The following is a 24,020-nucleotide window of genomic DNA, read 5'->3' as shown; positions in this document are numbered from 1 at the left end:
TCGTCACGTCTTTCGGCGTGGGGGACTCCTCATGTGGACCTGTTTGCCACTCACGAGAATGCTCACTGCCCGTCATTCTGCAGCCTCCAGTATCCGATGCGGGAAACGTTGGGGGACGCGTTTCAGTTGAGTTGGGACTCAAAACTCCTTTGCGCGTTTCCTCCCATACCCTTGATTCCTCGTGTTCTGAGGAAGATTCGCCAAGACCGGGCCAAGTCATATTGATCACCCCGGATTGGCCAAGAAGGGTGTGGTACACAGATCTTCTCCACCTCTCCTTGTGCCCGCCGCTCCGTCTCCCTCTCAGGGCAGATCTCTCTCAGATGGAGGGGCAGGTTCTACACCCCCACCTCCAGACCTTACACCTTCATGCCTCGAGATTGAACAGGGCAACCTGAATTCCTTTTCTCTCCCACATGATGTGGTGGATGTCATTCTTTCGGCCAGGCGTGACTCCACCAAATCTATCTATTCATACAGATGGTCTAAATTTGTCAATTGGTGTGGAGAGAAATCTGTTGACCCTTTGAAGGCTCATTTGTCTGATATACTGCAGTTTGCTCTTTCTTTGGCGCAGCAAGGGTTTGCTGTTGCCACAGTCAAGGGTTATCTTTCGGCCTTGTGGCATTTCTCTGTTTGCCGGATCAGCCGTCATTGTTTAAATCTCCTGTGGTTTTAAGATTTTTGAAGGGCCTTACAAATAAATTTCCTCCTACTCCCTTTATTGTGCCTCAATGGGACTTAAATCTGGTGCTTACTTTTCTGATGAGTTCTCCTTTCGAACCTTTGCACAAGTGTCCCTTGAGACTTTTGTTTTTTAAGAAGGTCTTCCTGGTTGCTATTACCTCGGCAAGGAGGGTAAGTGAGTTTCTAGCTCTTAGTTCGAAGCCCCCATTCTTGACCATTCATGCTGAACGAATGGTACTTAGGACCAGGGCTGCTTTTCTGCCAAAGGTGGACAGTCCATTACCTTCCCTACCTTTTATCCTCCCCCTCACCCTTCCAAGGAGGAGGAGCGACTTCACTGTCTGGACCCCAAGAGGGCGGTGAGCTTCTACTTGGACAGAACCAGAGAGTTCAGGGTGGATGACCAGCTCTTTGTTGGATTTGCTGGCTGCAAGAAAGCAAAATCTGTACACAAGCGCACACTTTCAAGACGGATCATTCTATGCATCAAGATCTGCTACTCCCTGGTGGGTAAGGAACCTCCAGAGGGTATAAGAGCTCATTCTACTAGAGCAAAGTCTTCAACATCTGCTTCGTCTAGGGGTGTGCCTGTAGAGGATATTTGTAGAGCAGCAACTTGGGCCTCCCTCCACACTTTCGCGAAGCATTACTGCTTGGATTCCGAGGTGAGGAGGGACAGCCACTTTGCGCGTTCTGTCCTCCAGGATTTTCTGGTATAGGAGAGTGAACACCCTCCTCCGGGAGTGGGGACTGCGGTGGGACTCTATTCACAAGGTGAGGAATCCACTGGCAGATGTATCTATCAGAAGAACAATATACTTACCTTTGGTAACGCTTTTTCTGGTAGATACAGTATCTGCCTGTGGATTCCTCACATGCCCACCCGCCTCCCCGTTGTCCACTCTTTTATACCTTAGATAATGACAATGTTTTAATGTATATATGTTGATCTTCTTGAATTACTGCCTTGTCTTTACACTGTGTGTATTACCTTGACTATTGTATACTATGTATATATGTACTGTTGTCGGTCTGTCCGTGTGCCTCGAAGGCACGGAAAAAAAGGCGGAACTGATGTCATCACCCCGGCTGCGTAGGCCTATTATGGTGTCGGCGACGTCAGCTGAGTCGCGCGCGATGCCGTGCCTCTGTGACGTCGTCCACGTCGGCGCAAAGCTACAAAAAGAATTTCCAAATGTTGCTGACGCAAGGGAATATTCACAAAGTGAGGAATCCACAGGCAGATACCGTATCTACCAGAAAAAGCGTTACTGAAGGTAAGTAACTTGTTATTCTTGACCATTCTTGCTGAAAGAATGGTACTTAGGACCAGGGCTGCTTTTCTGCCTAAGGTGGTGACTCCCTTTCATCTTGGGCAATCCATTACCCTCCCTTCCTTCTATCCTCCCCCTCACCCTTCCAAGGAGGAGAGACTTCACCGCTTGGACCCTAAGAGGGCAGTGAGCTTCTACCTGGGCAGAACTAGTGGATTCAGGATTGATGACCAGCTCTTCGTGGGTTTTATTGGCACCAGAAGAGGAAAGGCTGTGCACAAGCGCACGTTTATCAAGATGGATTGTATTGTGTATCAAAATATGCTACTCTCTGAACCCCCAGAAGGTTTGAGAGCTCATTCTACTAGAGGAAGGTCTACTACATCTGCTTTGTCTAGAGGTGTGCCTGTAGAGGACATTCGTAGAGCGGCGACTTGGGCCTCCCTCCACACTTTCGCAAAGCATTACTGCTTAGATTCAGAGGTGAGGAGGGATTGTCATTTTGCGCGTTCTGTCCTCCAAGATTTTCTGGTATAGAACAGTGGACCCCCTGCTCCGAGAGTGGGACTGCTGTGGGAATCTATTCACAAGGTGAGGAATCCACTGGCAGATGTATCCATCAGAAGAACAAGTTACTTACCTTCTGTAATGCTTTTTCTGGTGGATACAGTATCTGCCTGTGGATTCCTCACTGACCCACCCGCCTCCCCGTTGTCCACTCTTCTATACCGGCATTAGTGACATTGTTTAAATGTATATATTTTATTGTCAAAGGAAATGTGTTGTTATAATTGCTTTCCAGCATTGACTGCACACTGTGTGTGTTAGCTTGATTATTTGGTACTGTGTACATTCTGTATATATCTACTGTTGTTGGTCCATCCGTGTGCCTCGAAGGCATGGAAAAAAAGGCGGAACTGATGTCATCACGCCGACGTAGGCCTATTATGGAGTCGGTGACGTCAGCGGAGTCACACGCTATGCCATGCTTCTGTGACGTCGTCCACGTCGGCGTGAAAAACTATGAAAGATTTTCCGAATGTTGCTGACGCCGGGGGATATTCACAAGGTGAGGAATCCACAGGCAGATACTGTATCCACCAGAAAAAGCGTTACCGAAGGTAAGTAACTTGTTCATCAGTAACCTTACTGCAGAAACAAGAAGTTTCCTAGACATTGAAAAAGCACCTCTCAGCCCGAGAAAGCTGAGTACACTGTTTTTATATTGAGTCTCAGAACTATTGAGACAAACTGTCCTTACGATTAGTGATGCAGGGTGAGAAGAAACACATGGAAATTCTCCTAACAGATCACAAATACAGTTTAGCTAGTCCTTTGTTAAAACACCTCACATACAAATATATTAATACACACACAAAAAACCCACTATTTGATCTCAAAATACATGCAACACACATTGTCATACTATAATGCACATAAATGTAGACCTTGGGCCATAGAGAAGCGGTAGGCATGTGCATAATATTGTGGGCACCTAATCTGCAAATACAAAATATATGATACTTCTGCACTAAAAACTACACTTTCCTCCTCCACTAATATTTCGATGCCTTTTTGGGAACTGGCACAACTTAGTGATCGACCTCCAAGGCCACACGAAATAGCTATTTACAGAACCGGTCAACAAAGGATTGGATGCATCCAAAAAGTTCTGGAAATGTGGTTTGGACTTTTCAGACCCCTTTGCTCCACCTATGGGGATGGTTTCATACTGTGTTCCACTGGATTCTCCTGAGATGTCCAAACCACCCTCATAGACATGCCTTTTGATAGCGAGCCTCTATGGTTGACTCCTCCCTGGAGTGGTTCAAAAACATCAGAGCTATGGCTCACACTCTGGGCTAGTCTCCCAATGCACCAGTTCCATCAACGATCTAGGTGGTTTCATGGCTACTACAGGCCAGTTCATTCCTAACAGAGACAACCTTCTCAGCAAGTTTCGACACCCCTGCAACTATATCACTCTTTTATGTTTATGTTTGGATGCTTGTAAAGCGCTCGAATGCGGAGGCGTCTTGACGCTAAGGTGTAGGGGTAGAAGGAGAAAAGGCTGGGGCAGGAGTGGGTCAAAGGGATGACAGAAACAGCAGCAAACACAGACTCCACCTTCCTCTATCAGCTTTTTGGTCTCAAAGCCTCTGTGTCTCTCCCTGCACCACCCTTAAGCTACCATCTGCAAGTTGGAGAGAAGGTCTCCCATTTCTCCTCCTTTTGGGAGTTGATCACTATGGATCGATGGGTCCTCCATTAATCCACAATTGCTACATCCTATCCTTCCTTTACCCCTTCCGTACTACACTCCTTCCACTATGGCACTTGCAGTGATTTTGGAAGCAGGAGTCCTTGCCGTGCCCTGCAAAGAGGTCACAAAGGTCAAATCTCTTGATGAAACAGGCAATTTATTCTACTCCTTATACTTTTTTGTCCCCAAGATGGACTGAGATTCGGAGCCTTTCATGGATCGCTGTCATACTTAGCTGTTCTTTCAGCAGAACAGGTACACAATGCTGTTCATGAAAATGGGATCAGTTAGCGTCTTGTGACCTCCAGGTCACATAATTCCACCTCCTCATCTGGCCCATGGACATTACCACAGCTTAGGTTTTACCATCAATGCAGAAAAGTCTTACCACTCCCCAACGCAAAGACTGACCTTCCTAGTGACAGTACTAGCTAGACATGACCCACATGAACACCTTTCCTCTTCTTTATAGGATCGTGGATCTTCTGAGGTTTCTGACTCCGGCTTAGATCCCAGTTCTGCAAGTCTTGCATTTTCTTTGTTTCATGGCTTTTTGCATCCTATTCGTGCCGCTCACTAGGTGGTAGCTGAGGACCCTTCAGTGGTGTCAGATGTTTTAGTGTATCTAGCATCAGGGGAGCCACATGGCTCTGTTGCAGATCGTCCTCTCTGTTTTTTCAGATCTGCACTGGTAGATGGGCCTCCCCCTCCAGCCTTTTGGTGAGTTTCCCTTTCAGTCCTTCAATCCTTTACAACTTATGGCTGCTGTTGTCACGGACGCTTCCTTGCAGACTGGGTTGCCCTTCTTCATCCGACAGTTCAAGGCCTTTGGATTACCTCGGGCAACACCTCCACATAAATGTGCTTAAACTGGGGGCAATCTGCCTGGCCATGAATGCTTCTCTCCCTTTCATCTCCAGGACAAACATTCCAGAGCAATCATCCTTGATTAGATAACCACTAGTGGCATGTTTTCTGAAAAGTTAGCTTTACTTGTTTCCTTTCACTCTTTTTGTTATTCCTCTGTGGGATCTAAATCTTGCATTAACTGTCTTGATAGCATCATCATTCAAGCCATGAGGTGATGTATCATCAGAAGGAAAATGTTATTTACCTTCAGTAATCATAATTGTCATAGATACATAATTTTCCTGCAGGTTCGTCACCGCAATCCTCTTCACATGCGAGTGCAGTGTGCCAGTTGGGGTCTGATATTCTCCAGTGTCATCATGTTTAGAGACAGAGTAGTGTTTAAGCTGTGTGCTGCCACTCAAAAGTGCTGAACTATTGCGGGGGGGAAGCTTTTCTGGCATTAGTTTGAAGTGTTGAAGGTCCATTCTTGAGGCGAGGAATCTACAGGAAGATTATGTATCCAGCAGAAACATTGTTACCAAAGGTAAGTAACTTTTTGAAGTGCTCACCTACAGTTTAGAATAAATCTACAAGACTCACCAAATATTGATTATGTCTAGATAGGCAAGCAACCTCTGTGATAGATACCTTGTGTGCCTATACCTTCCCGGAAAACTATTGCTGAGGGATTTTAGACAAGTGATTAAGAATGGGAGAGGATGTGGCCTAATGGCTAGAGCCCTCAACTTTGGAGCTGGGGAACCGGGTTCTAGTCTCTGCAGGGATGCACAACATCCTGTGATTCTGGGCAAATCACGTAATCTCCCTGTGCCTAATAAAAAAAAAGGAATGTGTCCATCTGTAACGCAACTGGTGTTCATGTTACCTGATACCTTCAAGTCTAGTTTGCGCTATAAAAAACTCCTCCTCCTCACCCCCCCCCCCAAATACAAAAATATGTTCCAGGAATCACACTGCAGCTCAAATAAATGCTTCTTCTGATGTGTCCTGAAGCACTCAGGTCAAGTTCTCTGCACTTTGTGGGAGTTTCTTGCTCAGTAATACTGCCACATTTTCATCCCTTAGGGTGATCTTGGAGTAATAGGACCTCCTGGAGCAGTCGGCCCACAGGGAGAAAAGGTACAATATTATTTTTTCTCCTGTCGAATGTTGGTTTCCGAAAGACTCACTGACATGCTAATATGTCATTTTTTTATAAAGCATCAACAGGACAATTACTTTTGAGATCACAGAAACTATTTCTAATTTTTGCAGGGAGATCCTGGAATTCCAGGCGCCCCAGGGACAAATGGAGCTCCCGGGCTAGAAGTAAGTCCCATTATTGAGCCTATACACATTATACAGAGCTGTTCTTTACTGCACTTTTGACCTAGAATACCCATGGTTGGTCAGAAACATCAAAGACCATACATGCGAAGTAACTCACCAGGTTGAAACATGGAGTCTCAGACTTGCTCACATACTAGGCGCATGTAAATTCCTTAGGCTTGTGCATGCATGTGTTGGTCCATGCACAGTGCTCTGCTGTTTTTTTGACTTGGTTCCCACTTTAAAATTCCACATCCATACATGCAGAAGGCTCTAGAGCAGTTAGTAATTCTTAATATTAGGTAGTTAGTGATAGTCCTGCATGCACACACTCTATATTTCCACGATGTATGCAAGTAACTACTGCGCAAGTACTGATAGAGTTTATATTATGATGAATACTTTTAACTGCAGATTCCCCTTTTTTAAAATAATCCCCAGGTGCCCGACTGGATCTGGACATTTTTTACAGCAATGTTCACAGGTGCCGGTAGGTTGCATCATGCTGCTATGCGTTGACTTCATCCTGCCCTGGAAGTGACGAAGTGGAGCCTATGTAGATGCCACACCTGTCAGAGGCACAGATGCCAGTTCCTTTCTTTCTGTGCCTTCAGAGGCAAATTCGGTACTCCGCTAATTCCACTTTTTGTTGTTCTGCTGAACTGTTTTGCCTACATTTTTTTTCAATTTTTATTTATTTTTATTTTATTTAGAAAGTTTTATAGAGCGCGAACAAGATCCTCGCGGATATCAGAGCGCTGTACAAACAGTAAATGTTACTAGTATCGAAGATAAAAGCAAATCAAGACATGTGCACAAAGCATATAGTATGAACAGCATAAATAGGTGTAGCATCAAAAACGAAAGTGTCTTGGGGGTGGGGACGCGTGAGTGTTTCGACATCGGGTTAATCAAGAATTTCTTACTGAATTTTCCTCTCTGTCAATGGAGCTGGTAACCAAGCTAATTGAAGTCATTAAATCTGGGGTACCCACTGATCCATACCCCTCTAGAATTCTGCATTTGGTCCCAAGGACAATTGCTATACATCTTTGTATACTTCTAAATGCTATTTTCAAAGCTGGACATGTTCCTACAACCTGGAAAAATGCCTCAATCATAAAACTTTAAATCACTCTCATGAACCCGTAGGCGATCTGGGAACCCGAATTAAAGCTGCATTTATGTCACAGAACAACAGATAAAACCGCACAAGTCCTGCTCCTGCTCAAAGTCGAGAGTGTGGAGCCACTTCAACTTCTGCATCCGAAGTCGTTCCTGTGAGAAATTGGCCTGATATGCAGTGCTCACTATTCTAGTGATCACTATGTATCAGTCCAAATGACCCTTATTGATGATTGGTTGTAAGTCAACCTGATAGACCAGCTATCCTAGTAGCATGGACAAGAGCAGTCTTTAGGCTAAACTCTAGAGGGCGTGTTAAGCCAGCTGTTATACCATCACATATATCCCTTGAACACCAAGTGAAAGGACTACACACAAGTTGTTATGAAAATAAAAGAATATTTATTTAGAACACAACAGCCCTGGACTCTTTATGAGGACAGGGCGCTAAGCACAATACAAAGCTCTTAAAGAAATACTGAAAGTCGCACAATTTACACAAATGCCCGAGGGGCACGAAAAACCATATACTCTGAAAGTGGAATGCGAAATTACTAGCAGGTAAGTACTACTCTCATAGGCTTTAGAAACGCTGGACCTACAATGCTGAACCCTTAGATTAGAAGCAGGAGGCCTAGGGACGTCGTGTGCAGAGTGGAAACTCTCACTCGTAATGCGGGACAAAGTCTATGGTTGCTAGAAATTACAAAGTTAGTGTTCTCGGGCGAACCCGACTAGGTAGGTCAAAAACGAAAGTGGATCTAGACACTTAAAGAGTTGGTCTACGCTGGAGCACCGTAGTACTCGGTTTACCTAGCCCAGGGGCTGCGGCTGCATAGGGTTCAAGTGTCGTCGGAAACCCTCGTTGACGAACCAGGAGCCTGAAAGAAGAAGTTGCTGGCAGGCGACCAGTGAAGATGGTTGATGTGATCCAAGCCTGGATCGGTGATGGAGACGACCTGTAAGCAGAGGGGACCAAGTTCTGAATCACTAGCCAGTGATTAGATGGGCACCAGGATGGCACCGGATGAAGTCACCTCGACCAGGTGAGTGGGCGACGCTGGGCTCTGCAGTCTCTCGGACCAGGAGGCGTTGTCGGCGACCAGGATGGAGGTGCGAGCTGTCCCACGAAGGTATCTGCTGTCGGCGATGCTGGACCCAGGATTGGGGCCTACAACTCTTGGCAAATGCAAGCCCACGCGGTGGACTCTAAATGGTATCTGGAGTGGACCAGGAGGGTCCGGGGTGCTCCTCTGTTGGAGGGGAGCAAGGGCCAGTCTGGAGCAACCAGACCAGCGATGGAAGTGTCGTAGTTCGTCGTCAAGAGGGCTACAAGCCAGCAGGCAAGTAGCCGGACAACGCGGTGAGCAGCAAAGAGCAGAAGGGCCCCACGCAGATCTCGTCGGGGCTGGGGGGCTGCACTTCGGTGCTGGAGCTGCTCAGGGTTAGGGCTTCTCAAACCCCAAAGCACTCACTCGAGGATCCCTTGGCGGTCGTGCTGGATAAGTGTAGTGCAGTTCTGAAGATGGCCGGTCCCTCGAGGTCTCGTCACACCCACGATGCTCAGCTGGGCTGATGATGCAGGTAGAGGTCAGAGGTGCCAGGGAAGCCGGGTCTCGTCGTGCTGGTCAGTCTGGTTCCGGAAGAAGGACGTGCAGCAAACCGCAGGTTACTTAGTTGGTGCCCGCAGATGCAGGGTGACTACTCCTTAGTCACAAGGGAGAAATCTTGAGAAGAAGTCTTGAGTTCCTTTCGTAGAAAGTAGTTTCAGGATTCAAAGATGATCTAATTTGGAAGGGTTCCCGCTCCTAGCTTTATTCTAAAGAAAGGGGCTGGTACGCGACTAGGTCCTGCCCATGGGTGGGACCAGGAAGGGGGGTGGTTACACCCCTCTCCCATGCCGGACTTTCCCCAGCTCAGGGGCTGGTGTGCCCCTGGAACTGGTTCAAGCCGGCCTATGCATAGTGAGCACCGGGGTGCCACTTGCAGTCACCTTCCTCTAAAGCCCTGCCTACCCAGGATACACAAAACCCTGTCTGGGATGGTGCTAGCACCGCCCCTGACAGGAAACCCTTTGTCCAAGCTCTCCTCGCTGGAAGGACTCCCAGCAGCAGGAGGTCAGACTTGTGTCTGTGGTGGCAGCATCCATTTTGTGATGCTGAGGCTTGAGTTAACTTTAACTGGGGTTCACAGTTACATACATGTCGTGTCCCTCTAGAAGGGTGGAATGCTAACCCCGTCGCCAGAATTGGCGAGGGGTTAGTATTCCAATTCGTATGACACCTTACTCGACATGTTTTGATAAAGCGATACCAAAGTTGGCAAATAACCGCGAGGATTATAAGGCACTTAAGAGTATATGGTATGCGTTATCATGGAACAGCTATTAGGACTTGGTTCCGCAAGCTGCAAACGGGCTCAGCTCATGCCAGAGCACCATCTCACATGATTCCAAGCACTCTGCCTTCAGGATTGTTAAGGCCTGCCATAGGAGTGACTGATAGGAATACATGTGTCCATTTTAGGGTTAGATATAGGTATACTATATCTAAAGCAAAGGGTGATTACACCACCTTGCCTCAGCTGTCGTGCAGCCAGTTGTGTCAGATTTGGATGGCCAGCCAGGGGTGGCATAATGCATGCTGCAGCCCCTGGTAGGCCCTGGGTACACCTATGCCCTGGGTACCTAAGGTACACTGTACAGGGACTGATAAGGTGACTCAGTATCCAATTAGATATGTACCTAAGGTACATGGAATCCATTTTACAAAGAGAGCAGTAGGCCTGGGGCCCCGAATAGCAGGGTCCCAGGTCAACTAAGTCGGAAAACCAGCAAAACACCAGGCAAAAAGTTGGGGGCAACCATAGTCAGGTATCCACCCTCCTACAGTTCCCACAACAGGTCCTCATCACATTTAAAGTCCTCGGATAAGGCACATCAGAATCAAAGAGGAAACACACGAAAGCCAAATGGTACTTTTCTCCATCCTGCCACTATATATTACAGTTGTGAGAGTGTCGACTTGCCACTTGGCTTCTCTCCCATTTCACTGCGGAGCTGATTCCACTATTAACCCTGAAGCACCCTGAATTTCCCAGAGAATCAGTGACATCGCCACAGATCAAAACCAATAGGGAAGCCATGCTTTGCACTGCCATTTTTTGCACTCTACTGGTTCCTTCTGGCATGCCTTCGGGCCACAGAGATTTGCATGGGCCCCTAGTCAGGCTACTGTCGGTGCTTCTGTCCCCTGCACCTTCTGTGATCCTCAAACCTGCTTGCATTTCGTTGTCGAAACCTGCACCAGTCCCTTCATCATCAACGCCTATACCGATGCTGCTGGAGAAAGACCCTCACCAATTTCGGCATCTGACACCAAGCCAAATTCATCTCAACATCAACCGATTTCCCCACATCAGTGGGCAATGCAGTTATCATGTCTTAAATTATTTTTAAAACTCCCATTGTTTTTCCATGCCTGATACTGTGTGAGATGATCTGAGTAAAGGGAAACATTAAAGGTTAAGAGGGAAAACGGTTAAGCTGCCAGCATTGCTGCTTCCTACTGAAACAGAACACAGACACAAGCAAAACCTATCCAAATATCAACCTGGGGTTACATGTATTAGTGGGGTATGACACCTCACACACCCCCATGAAGCTATGCCTCTGCTTGTGCTTTCTCATTGAGCCAATGCACAGCTGCCCAGTTCATCTCGTAACTCTGAAAACTGCCTTATTGTTCTCACTTGCCTCAACCCGCCACATGGGTGAGCTTCAGACACGCTTGGTAACCTCTCTACACCACTTGTTTCTCCAGACAAACTTGTGCCGAGGACCAGGGCCAATAAGCAGCCTCCTGAACGATTGAGGGCTCATTCCACCAGGGCCAAGGCTGCTACCACTGTATTGATGCAACAAGTGCCCGCTCTGGATTTTTGTCAGCAATCGATATGGGTGTTTGTAAACACGTTGACAAAGCACTACTTCCTTGAAAGCCAAGTCCACCGGGACTAGCCTCTCACCCATTCGGTCCTTCAGCACTTTCTGGTCTGAGCCCATTGCACAAACCCTTCACCATGGCGGGACGAAGTCAATATAGAGCAACACAACGCCACCTGCTGGTGTGCAGGAGCACTATTGTGAAAAGCTTCTGGATCCAATTTGGCACCTGTGGATTATTTTAAAGGGGAGAAATTTATGGTTAGATGGATATTCCACCAGAAAGGGTGTTTGACTTGCACACACAGGGGGTTCTTTAGGTAAAACACAAAGACCAGCGTAGCTTAAGTGTACAAATGACCACATAAAAAAAGGTGGCCACAAGAACTCCTATTCTCCATGCACAAATGTACTTCTAGGATAGATGTACATAGGAACTCCCCACTAAGTTGCACGGAAGAGCACCTAACATAAATTAACACAGAAGCTCCTACTGCAGATATACACATGAGCTCCTAATGCACAAATACAAAGGAACTCTTAGCACAGATTAACACAGGAACTCTTGATGCATGTGTACAGAAGAACATATCATTCAGATTAGGGTGTGCATTTCACGAACCCTTACAAGAATATGTAATAGATGCATATGAATGTTCCTCACATCTCATTGATGCACACAGAACTACAAGTACAGACATCATCTCTCTTATGCACTTAAGCATTCCTAGTGCAGACTCAGTACTGGACTACTGGTACAAATGCAGATGCACACAGGGAACTCAAAGTATTGAGAAAACAGACGTTTTTGCGCAGAAGCACACATCACATCCAAGCTTAGATACATACAATGATGAATGCAAGAGCTCGCAATCAAGAACAGACAAAGATCATGCCAGGAATTTTAAAGTAAGTTTTCTGAACTGGGACAAACTACTCTTACAAATTGATTGTGCAAAAGTGTCTTACCTTAGTTCTTTTAATACATTACAGGGTGTATCTGGTCCACGTGGAGGCAAGGGGGAGCCTGGCCAACCAGGCCCTGCAGTAAGTACTGTAAAGCAAGAATAACATTAATTTTTGTTATATAAAAAAGTAGTACATTTTATTGTATTGTGCCTTAGTTGAATTTATATAATACAAATGTCAAATTTGATATTTGAATGTGTCTCATTACTGTTCATGCTTATTTCCCTATGTGGGAAGGATGACAGTACTTTATTCTTTGTGACTATTTTAAGCCTGTTGGACTTTAAAAGAATTCAGTGTTTATGTATTCATTTGTAACCAGTACGAGCCGTGCTTAAATGCTTAATCTTACGTAAGTGTGCAAAACCCTGTAAATTACACGCACGAATGACGGGTACACTGGGATTAGTTTTCATTCAGAAAAGTAGCCAATAGGCAAATTAAAAGGTGCACTCCATATATGAATTTACTCTTCTGTTCCAGAGATGGCATACATCTCATCATAGCATCATGTTTCTGTTAAGCATCCCTGCTGGTCATTCAGTCAAACTGATGTCAGAATGATCTATGTTTCTTGTTCACCTGTTTCTGTAAGTAAAAGTGCATTCTCTGATGTGTGTACTCTTGGCCATGCAGTTAAGCCATTTCCAGTTATCAATAAACGGTATTAGCATAATCTTTGCAAGTTAGAGGCATGGCTATGCTACTGATCTCACCAGCCCTGTCTGAATATGATTGATGCATCATTTTAATCTGGATCCAGTGGATCTTTGTATGGGTCATGCAGCTGGATCGATGTATTTAATATTAATGATGTAGGCAGATGGATGAAATCCGTTGTAGCCCCAGTTAACTGATCAGTTCTTAGCATCCTATGTTTAAATACTTCCAATAGACAAATTGCATGTTACAGATCAAATGATGACAGAATAAGAACAGAACTCTCACTTACAGAACTACATTTATACCAATACAGCCGGTTCTGCTACAATTGCAGTAGGAAGTGGTTACATTTGCACTGTTGCAAAAAAGTATTTGGAGTGCGGAAATGCATCTATAGGAAGTTGGCTCTTTATGTGGTATACCAATAATTGTTTATATTGTGTAAAGGGCCCAGAGATACCCCCAGAATGTACGGGGCTCAATGCTAACCCAAGTAGTTTTTGATAATGTGGTCGAGCAGTTTTAGGCTTAACACAGAAGGGTATAATACGTCTATAAATTGTTGGACAAAAAAATGTGTATTTATTTTTGTAGCAATGGTGGCTTTCTGCGCTTTAGATGAGTATATTTAAAAGTAAAGTGCGCCATACTGCAATTGCTACAATAGTTAATTGTGGATGTGTTAACAATTGATGTGTGCACTGATGGCTGGTGGTGTGTGTGCCTGTAGAAATTGTGCACTGATGGCTGGTAGTGTGTGTGCCCGGTGGAAGAGTGCACTGCCAGCTGATGGTGTGTGTGCCAGGTGGAAGCGTGCACTGACGGCTGGTGGTGTGTGTGCCTGGTGGAAGCATGCACTGAGGGCTGGTGGTGAGTGTGTGCCTGGTGAAAGCGTGCACTGATTGCTGGTGGTGAGTGTGTGGCTGGTGAAAGCGTGCACTGACGTCTGGTGGTGTGTGCCTGGTGGAAGCGTGCACTGACGGCTGGTGGTGTTTGAGCCTGGTGAAAGAGTGCACTGACAACCAATGGTGTCTGTGCCTGGTGAAAGTGTGCACTGAGGGTGTGGTTGTGTTTGTGTGTGGTTGTGTGTGTGTGGTTGTATGTGTGGTTGTGTGTGGTTGTGGTTAGGTGTGTGTGGTTGTGTGTATGGGTGTGGTTAGGTGTGTGTGGTTTTGTGTAGTTGCGTTTGGCTGTGTGTGTGTGTGGTTGTGTGTGTGGCTGTGTGTGTGTGGTTGCGTGTGTGTGGTTGTGTGTATGGGTGTGTGTATGGGTGTGGTTGTGTGAGTGTGGGTCTGTGTGTGTATGATTGTGTGTGTGTGGCTGTGTGTGTGTGGTTGTGTGTGTGGTTGTGTGTGCTTGTGGGTGTGGTTGTGTGTATGTGGTTGTGGTTGTGTGTGTGGTTGTGTGTGTGGTTGTGTGTGTGGCTGTGGCTATGTGTGTGGTTGTGTGTGGTTGTATGTGGTTGTGTGTGTGTGTGTGTGATTGTGTGTGTGGTTGTGTGTGGTTGTATGTTTGGTTGTATGTGTGGTTGTGTGTGTGTGTGTGTGGTTGCATGTGTGGTTTTGTGTGTGTGTAGCTGTGTGGGGTTGTGTGTGGTTGCGTGTGGTTGTGTGTGTGGTTGTGTGTGTGTGGTTGCATGTATGTGGTTGTGTGTGGTTGTGTGTGTGGTTGTGTGTGGCGGTGTGTGTGTGGTTGTATGTGTGGTTGTGTGTGTGGTTGTGTGTGTGGTTTTGTGTGTGCGGTTGTGTGTGTGTGGTTGTATGTGGGGTTGTGTGTGTGGTTGTGTGGGTGTGGTTGTGTGTGGTTGAGTGCGTAGTTTTGTGTGTGAGGTTGTTTGTGTGGCTGTGGGTGTGGTTGTGGGTGTGGTTGTATGTGGGGTTGTGTGTGTGGTTGTGTGTGGGTGGGTGTGGTTGTGTGTATGTGTGTGTTGTGTGTGTGGTTGTGGGTGTGGTTGTGTGTGTCATTGTGTGTTTGTGGTTGTGTGTATGGCTGTGTGTGTGAGTGTGTGGTTGTGTGTGGTTGTATGTTTGGTTGTATCTTTGTGTGTGGTTGTATGTGTGGTTGTGTGTGTGGTTGTGTGTGTGGTTGTGGTTGTTTGTGTGGTTGTATGTGTGGGGGTAGTTGTGTGTGGGGGTAGTTGTGTGTGGTTGTGTGTGTGGGTGTGGTTGTGTGTGTCGTTGTATGTGTGATTGTATGTGGCTGTGTGTGGTTGTGTGTGTAGTTGTGTGTGTGGTTGGTTGGTTGTGTGTGTGGTTGTGTGTGTTGTGTGTGGTTGTGTGTGTGGTGTGGTTGTGTGTGTGGGTGTGGTGTGGAGCATGCAGCGCATGCGCTGGTCTAGGCTCGACCTAAAAAGGGGAGCTTACTCATCCACACAGGTTAGCTTAGAGAATGGCTCTATTTGGATCCTATACTGTGAGGTAGTAGTGTAGTTAGTCTACGTTTCGACTCCGCTGGATTAAAAGCCTATTTGTGCCTCATTGTGGAGTCTTCATCAGGACAAAATGACATTGGAGCACTTCATGAGCGGCCTCAACATGACCGTCTGGGTTGGACTTAAATAAATTCCTCCATTGCTTGATGAATTCAAGTAGGATCTGGGTCAAACTGGGTATCATTCTCCTGGTTATTCCGCAAGTCGTTCGAGGTTTTATTGGTGTATAAGGCGTTGTCAATCCGCCTGTCCGGGTTGCTAGAGTAGTCAGGCCCGATGGTGGGTCTGTGCACCGCCATCATCACTGCTTGGATCAAGCAGCTTTAATCCAGCGGAGTCGAAACGTAGACTAACTACACTACTACCTCACAGTATAGGATCCAAATATATTGAGTAATCCAACCTATATGTGAAGAGACATAGGGAACTATGGATCGTATTAGACTGTAAAGGTCTCTTTTCAAACCAGTTTGTGATTGTGTTATTGTCACACCACCTTTACCCAGTCCCACACTTACCTCATCACTCCCATCCTACCCCAAACACTTCTTTCTTCTTCTTCACTGAGAGCACCTTCGAATTTGATTATGAGATAGATAACTTTGAGGTACAAGAGTTACCTATGTACTTTGGCATTTCTGTTTGAATTTAGTGATTCATTCTTTTTTGAAATGATAAAATTGTCCTATTGATTTTCTAGAATTCTTTGTTTATTAAAAATGAAATGTGATATAGCATTGTGGTGAACTTTTGCTTTTTTAAATTTTGTATGCATTTGTGATAATGTCTAAACACTGACCCACACTTAATGTACTTACTCCTGGCAATAAAATGGGCTGGGCGCACGTGCCCTGGGCCAGTTCTACACTCTAAGCATCTGTGTCTGTGTTGTGACCCTTTATGCATGGGGGCCTAGGGCCCCACAACATTACATTGGTGACAAGCGTGACCTGCCCGCGTGTGCAGCCACCTTGTCTGGTGGGTGAAAGGGGGAGAGTGCTGCTCGTGTTAAGGGCACCTCCTGCCAACAGGTGCATTACACGCCTGATGACCCGCGAGGCATGTGAAGAGCCCCGGGGTGAATGAAATGATCAGGAGCCCTTGCCCATGAACACATGGCGGCACCTGACAGCAGTACAAACTGCGTGGTGAAGGAGCTTAGTGCAGCAGGGCAGGAGCCCACCCAGCACCAGAAGAGCCCATGAGAGGAGTGGGGAGGTGGCCCCAGAAGCCCGCATTTTAGTGGACCCTCACCCAGCGAATGCCTGGAATGTGATGCGAGACTGATGATGCCCAAGAAATAAAGGTACTGCAGCCTCTGTAGTGATGAGGGACCAAGCGGGAGAACATCAAGTGGAGTAAGCAGGCGCCCCATGGTGAGTAAGATGGCTGGTGCTTCTAGTCGATGTAAGCAAGGGGAAGGAGACGTCTGAGGTGTAAAGCATAGTGCCCCAAACCCCAATACATGAGGAGGACTGCTGGCATGAGGAGGTGGAATCGATCTTAAACTGAGACCGCAAAGGCGAGGCACCAGAGATTTCCAGGCGGCAGCTCCAGCACCCCCCGTGGATCCCGTGAAGGAGTGTGCCTTCTGCAAGGGGGTGCGGGGAGCAGCGAGTGAGAAAGAAAGGAGAGCTGACCACCGCAGAGAAAATGTAAGAAGTGTAAGCAGTACGGACCCAGATTCTGAAGACACCTGTGTTCTTCAACCTCCCCCTATGCCGCCGTATTGAAGTAAAGACTTACCAGGAGATGAAAGGAGGTTCTGCTGCCCGGCTGGAGATTCTCCTGCAGTGTGCATGCCGTTGGTGGCCTTCCCGGATGGTGCCCTGGCCATGGCTGCAGGGTGTGCGTGGCAAACAGGACTAAAGGAGCAGTCCTGAACAGGCCCTGCTGTTGGCCAGTAATACATTCCACCGGCGAGGGAGAGGCCAGGTTTGCCCATGCTGCAAGGTGCCAGCAGCAAGAACACGAGGAGTACAAGGGTAGTACAGGACAACAGCCCAAAGAAGCAAGTCTCCGAGGGACCTGAGGAAGTGCGCAGCATGTGCGCCCAGTGGCAAAAGGACGCCACCGTAAGTGGAAGATGAGTATAGAATGCAAGGAGAGAAGTTGTGCTGAAGATGTACCCCATAGACGGATGGTATGGGCTGGAGCCCGAGAAGGAGCGCCCTGCAAGGAAGTCAGGTGGTCACACAGCGTGACTCATCCTGTGAAGCCAGTCCGAGTGGAGGCTGCATAGGAGCCACGTTGGTGTGGTAGTGAGGGGCCTGGAGTGCGCCCTCAAGAGAAGAAGACCTGCAAGAGATCAGATTGGAGATGACCTGCAAGAGGTCGGCAGAGAAGCTGTGACCTAAGAAGAGGTCGGAGAAGGGGCGACCTGAGAAGAGGTCTGACAAGAAGACCAAGGAGATTAAGAGGACCGAGAAGAGGTCCGTGAAGAGGACCGAGGAGAGGTCTGACAAGATTAACCTGAAGTCAAAAGTAATGAACGGAAGAAGGTCGCAACAACAGGTCTGGTCACCGAGCAAAGAGAATGTATTGTCCTAGTTGTAGGACTGGAGCATCCGGGAGACCCGTGTGAAGTGTATGTCACACGGAGAGGCCTGGTCAGAGAAGTGCAAGACTGGAGGGGACTGGACCGCGTCACGATGCAAAAGAACAAGAAGGAGAAAATTGTGTGGCATGACACCACTGTGAAGAAATGCTAAGAAGAAATCTCAGGAGGAAGAAAGAAGAGAAGAGTGCGTGATCTGACAACTCGCACACCAGAAGACAAAGGTGACAAGTGCAAGTACATCTGTCATGGAGCACATTACCTGGAGAACATCAGTGGCACTTGGAGAAACTACCTATCCATGAGTCTTCAGAACACTTGGTATTTGCAGAGGCGAGCAGGCTAGACCATTGGTAACATCCACCTTTGGGGTCGCATGGAAGACTGGACGGTGAGGCTGCTCAGACGTCTAGGAGAAGAGGATCCGACCACTCCACACCAGGCTGTGGCTACCCAGGAGCAAAGGCTTCAGGAACGACAATTAGAGCGGGTCCCAACACGTGAGATGAGTCTACAGCCGTCCTTCCGCAGGTCCCAGGAAGATGAAGATCTTGTGTTAAGTGGCCGGGGTAAACAACTACCCTTCAGTTGGAGCTAAGGACTTGAAGGTGGCACTCGTAGCGCCTCCTCCACACACCTAGCGAGTGGCGTTGGAGCGACACAAAGAAGTACACCCAGTCCAGTGGAAGCCTGGGGAGGAGGGCCCCTGGGACATCCTGTGAGAGCGAAAGACCTGCGTGAGGCGCATCCTGGGCAGAGGGATGTTTTGCAACAACTCCACCATTCTGTAGAGAAGCATTGCAGAACTTGTGTGGATGCCACAACAACCAGGACTGATGAGTGATTCACCATCACTCCACCTGCACCATCACAGAGAACTGGACATAGAGAGGCATTGGTGTCAACTTCTACGCCTGGAGTCTAAGGAGCACCGGACCCGCAGGACAACACTAAACTGTGCCAAGTAGAACTGGTGATCCTAGCTGCAGTTGTACCGTGGCCTTCTTTCTTCAAGCAGCTGACAGACTCAGTGGAAGTTCCTATTTATTCTCTCTCTCAGGTTGGACTTTGTTTGTTTCATTTTGGAATAAAGTTTTGGAGGGATGTAGTAATCTGCTGGTCACTGTTCTAGTTGTTCTAACACCAGCCGCTCCCAGGGGGCTGGCTTACACCCCACACCACACCCATCTAGCACAGACGTCACAGGACATGTGACACTGGTAATATATGGGGCTGGGCGCATGTGCCCTGGGCCAGTTCTACACTCTAAGCATCTGTGTCTGTGTCATGATTATTCATGCATGAGGTCCTAGGGCCCTACAACATTACACTAGGGGACCGTCTTGAGTCCAAATGCCCTAGCTACCAGGGGTACCATTTACAAACGACTTACAGGGGGTCTGAAGTAGTTGTGCCATTTGTGGTATGGGTTTGGAAACAGAACACTGTTACTGGGAACCTCATTAGCAGGGACCCAGTACTCCACAGTCAAAGTTGCATCAAAGGCCAGGCAAAAAGTAGGGGGTACTGCAACAGAAACCCCGTTTCCTACAGCATCCTTGTTATATGTACGTAGCAGCTGAAATTTGTAACTCTCGCAGCAGGTCTTGACCGTGAACACCTTTAGGCGTCTGATCTCTTTAAAAGTTGGCAGTAGCATTAGCAGCGACTGGCATCCCTTGTCAATGCATTCTTGGTATACTGCTACTTAGGCCGTCTTATGAATATTAATGATCCAAGACAATAAGTACTGTGTGTAACCCCCAGTTTTCCTACTCAATCCTTATACAACTAGAAAATGGATTTGCACCACTGTGCACTACGGTACTACAAATGCACTTCAGTTTATCGAGACTCAGGAACTGGTTAGACCTGTTTGTATGTTAACTCCTAACTACCCTTGCTTCCACTCACTGTTGTTTATTTGTGTGAATGCAGGGTATTCCCGGCCCCACGGGTACTGTTGGGCCCCCAGGACCTGAAGGCTTTGCTGGTGCTGAAGGACTCAAAGGGGACAATGGCATGAAAGGGGAACCTGGGGCTCAGGTAATATGACTTACCTTTCCACAAAACCTGGGAGTTCAAATCTCATAACTGTAGCACTTAAGCAATAAAAAAAAAAGTCTGCACTGTTGTAATCAAAGATGGAGAACAGTGGTAACTGGCAGTGTGCACAGTTAAACAGTCATACTCACAGTGTGAAGAGAAAGATGCCATTGTTTTCATTCAGTATGTGGTGGTGCATGGCAAATAGTTTAATTGTATTGTGAAAGTAACACATTATGATAATTAAATAACACAGTGCCACACTGATAAAATAGTCACACTTGGTGTGTAATGACATAGCAGAGTCTGTATTTATGGCATTATTATAATGCTGTATGTGCAGTGCTGGCTGGGTGTGCATTTATATATTGATCATCACATAAGTGTGTATTGTGTCACCTGGCAGAGTTTAAGTTTATTTCATGATAATAGCACACTCTGGTGCGACACGTGAGAGGGTTTACTACAGATAGTATACAGTGGACATAACGGGGAACATATTATACTATGATAACCAACAACTCTGTGAGAAATGCAGTTTACATTGTGGTAACCACACAATCTCAGTAGTGGCACCTGGCAAGGTAATTATAGGTCATAACCACCCAGTACCACCAGAAGCAGGAAACTGCTGTGCATCCCTGCATGGTAGTATGTGTACTGTTATCTGCACTATTGGCAATACCAAATTTGAGAATGTCTATATAACCTTCGTTGAAGCACTGCTCAGCACTTGCATGTGCTAGGGTTCTGATGGATACGTCTGCCTGTGGATTCCTCACCTTTTGAATACCCCCTGCACCAGCATTCCGCGGGAAATTCTTTCCTAGCTCTCCCACATCGACGAGGCCGTCACAATAGACAGGCTCCACTTGCGGCACCGTATGACATCATCGGAGCCACAAAAGGACCTCATCGGTTTGCTGACGTCAGTTCCCTTTTTTCCAGCCGTCTACGCTTAGCGATTTTTCTAGGGACTTTCCATTTTCTACTAAGAAAACTTTGTATCTCTTGTTTGTTCCTGATGGCTACTTCTAGGAAGACAGGATTTTAACCCTGCAGAGAGTTTGGCGGGCATATGTCAATCACGGACCCGCATGATGACTGCCTCTGGTGCTTATCTTCGGACCATGACGTTGAAGAATGTCGAAGCTGCAGGAAGATGAATCCCAAGTCTATTAAGAAGCATGAAGCCAAGCTGTTCATGGCCAAAGCCAAGAAGGAGAAGAGGGGTCGGAAGAGGGCAAAGTCTTCATCTTCCCATACTTCGAAGTCAAAGAAACATACGAATTCTAAAAGAAGACATGGCTCTCGACATCGTTCTTCGAAGGCGAGGGCTTTGAGGTCAAGGTTGTTGACTCCGGCTGAGCGACCTGTCAGGAAAGACTTTGTCTCTCGATCTCCTTCTCCTCGTGTGAATCCGGTTCCATCTCCGGTTCCATCTCCGGTTCCGGGGTCGCCGGCTTCAAAAGGTTCTTCACAGCATGAAGATTCAACAGCTCCAGCGATGTCTGCAGCACCTAGGGAGTCTTCTCCAGGCCAGGTGGCTTCACCTGTGCTGGCGCAGTCCCCAGCTCCGCAGCCTCCAGTTCGACCTCAGGTGACTCTTCTTCAGGAAGGTACTGATCCATATCTTCCTTTTCCTGCTCCTAGGTCAGATTCTTTGCATTTTCTCAATGAGATATTTGTCATGTTTGCCAGGGCCTCTGCTCCATCCGGTTCGCCTTCCGGCCTGTGGGTCCTTTGGCCTTCAACCTGGGTGTTCCTCAATTCTATCCCCAGGCATCCTTCATGCCATTCTTGCCGTCAACTCTGGCTTGGCATTTCCCTGCACCGAGATCCTCCACTCCGGCTCCTCAGATTCCTTCGGCTGATAAGTCGGTGCCCCCTCGAGTTTGATCGACGTCGAAGTTTGAAGCTGAGGCTCCTCCGTCGACATTGTTAATGTCTTCACCGGTGCCGCGTGTGGCTTCACCAACGCCGATTCCTAAACAACGCTTAGGAGAGAGACGCAGAGGCTCCTTAAAGAGGAGGAATATGCACATAATCAGGAGGAAGGGAAGATTGTTGACTCTATGGATGAGTTTGAAGGCCTTCATGAAGCTAGTGGCCTTGATACTTCTCCTGAGCATACCTTGTTTGCCTGGACTTCGCCGTGGGCTATTCCCTGCACCTGTGGTGTTTTTCTTCTGCCGCAGCTCCTCGCCGGACCCGCTCCGCGGGTCCCGCTTCGCGGTGTGGAGAGAGGCGCCTTGAGCATAGAGGGGCTCTGATCTTGGACACCAGACTCTGGGCTTTGGCAGGCAAGTACAGGGCTGCGAGCGGACCCGCAGGGACTCCAACTTCCAGGAGCCCCTGCGTGAGGTCAACCCACAACACCTGGGTCGCTCTCCCTGACTGCCACGCCCCCCGCCCTAGCACTTGAAAGCAGCCTCCTTCCTGATCGACGTGGGATACCTTGTTTGCCTGGACTTCGCCGTGGGCTGTTCCCTGCACCTGTGGTGTTTTTCTTCTGCTGCAGCTCCTCGCCGGACCCGCTCCGTGGGTCCCGCTTCGCGGTGTGGAGAGAGGCGCCTTGAGCATAGAGGGGCTCTGATCTTGGACACCGGACTCTGGGCTTTGGCAGGCAAGTACAGGGCTGCGAGCGGACCCGCAGGGACTCCAACTTCCAGGAGCCCCTGCGTGAGGTCAACCCACAACACCTGGGTCGCTCTCCCTGACTGCCACGCCCCCCGCCCTAGCACTTGAAAGCAGCCTCCTTCCTGATCGACGTGGGATACCTTGTTTGCCTGGACTTCGCCGTGGGCTGTTCCCTGCACCTGTGGTGTTTTTCTTCTGCCGCAGCTCCTCGCCGGACCCGCTCCGCGGGTCCCGCTTCGCGGTGTGGAGAGAGGCGCCTTGAGCATAGAGGGGCTCTGATCTTGGACACCGGACTCTGGGCTTTGGCAGGCAAGTACAGGGCTGCGAGCGGACCCGCAGGGACTCCAACTTCCAGGAGCCCCTGCGTGAGGTCAACCTACAACACCTGGGTCGCTCTCCCTGACTGCCACGCCCCCCGCCCCACCTCCTCCTCTTTTATTTTTGCACTAGGATCCCGCTACGCGGGAGGGCGCCGGGAGAAACCCGGGACAAGGGCGGGACCGTCTAAGGCCGTCATAGGCCGGAGTTGGCCGGGCTGGGCCTACCCTCTTGGGTCGTTCATTCGAACCCTGGTCCTATTTACTGTTACAGCCCCCTGCCGAATATAACCCATCACTTATCATTATGCCGTCCCCGGCAAGGGAGAGTACCCCATTGAAGCCGGGAGGAGTTAAAAACAGGACCCTAGAGAATTATTTCTCCCGGGCGGTGGGGGAGGGGGACAAAGAGTGCAACCTGTCCCGGTTAAGGGCAGAACGGAGACGCTCAATAGATAACTTGAAAAACACCCCCCTTGGAGATCAACCCACCATGCCCAGGGAGGAGTTGTCCCTTATAGATGATGTCCCACTCCTGCTGAGGGATTGTACGAACACTTCACCAGTTGCAGCCATGAGTATAGCTCCAGCTACCAGTCCAAGCCCTACTAGGGTGACCATTGATTTAGTCTCCCAACCCCCCCCCCCAGCCCCTAAGGCTAGGAAAGCTAAACCCAAGCCAGCCACCACGCAAGGAGTATTTGGGCCCCCTCCTAATAAACGTAGGAGGAAATCGAAGGGAGCCCAGGGAAGGAGCAAACCCAAAATCTCTTACTCGGATTTTGGGAAGTCTTCAAAACCCCCCGTATTAGCAGCGAAATTACCGCCTGAATCACACCCCAAACCTATTGCCCAGGAGGATCTAGCTCCCGCCCCGATAAAAGATACAGGAACTAATATCGCTAATGTCCCCCTCTCTGTTGT

At 48.0% G+C, this 24,020-nt stretch overlaps 1 protein-coding gene across 1 annotated transcript in view; it reads left to right on the top strand.

The window, feature by feature from the left end:
• Positions 1-20,148, top strand: part of LOC147659454 (uncharacterized) — a 235,237-nt gene extending 215,089 nt beyond the window's left edge. The window contains exons 17-20 of the mRNA XM_086951744.1: positions 6,163-6,216; positions 6,352-6,405; positions 12,467-12,520; positions 20,032-20,148. Coding sequence (XP_086807870.1) covers positions 6,163-6,216; positions 6,352-6,405; positions 12,467-12,520; positions 20,032-20,148 — 279 coding nt within the window. The remainder of the gene's footprint in view (positions 1-6,162; positions 6,217-6,351; positions 6,406-12,466; positions 12,521-20,031) is intronic.
• The last annotated feature ends 3,872 nt before the right edge of the window (positions 20,149-24,020 follow it).

Source organism: Lissotriton vulgaris, unplaced genomic scaffold, assembly GCF_964263255.1.
Source record: "Lissotriton vulgaris unplaced genomic scaffold, aLisVul1.2 SCAFFOLD_1074, whole genome shotgun sequence".
Lineage (NCBI taxonomy): Eukaryota > Metazoa > Chordata > Amphibia > Caudata > Salamandridae > Lissotriton > Lissotriton vulgaris.
This window is presented reverse-complemented; position numbering and strand designations above follow the sequence as displayed.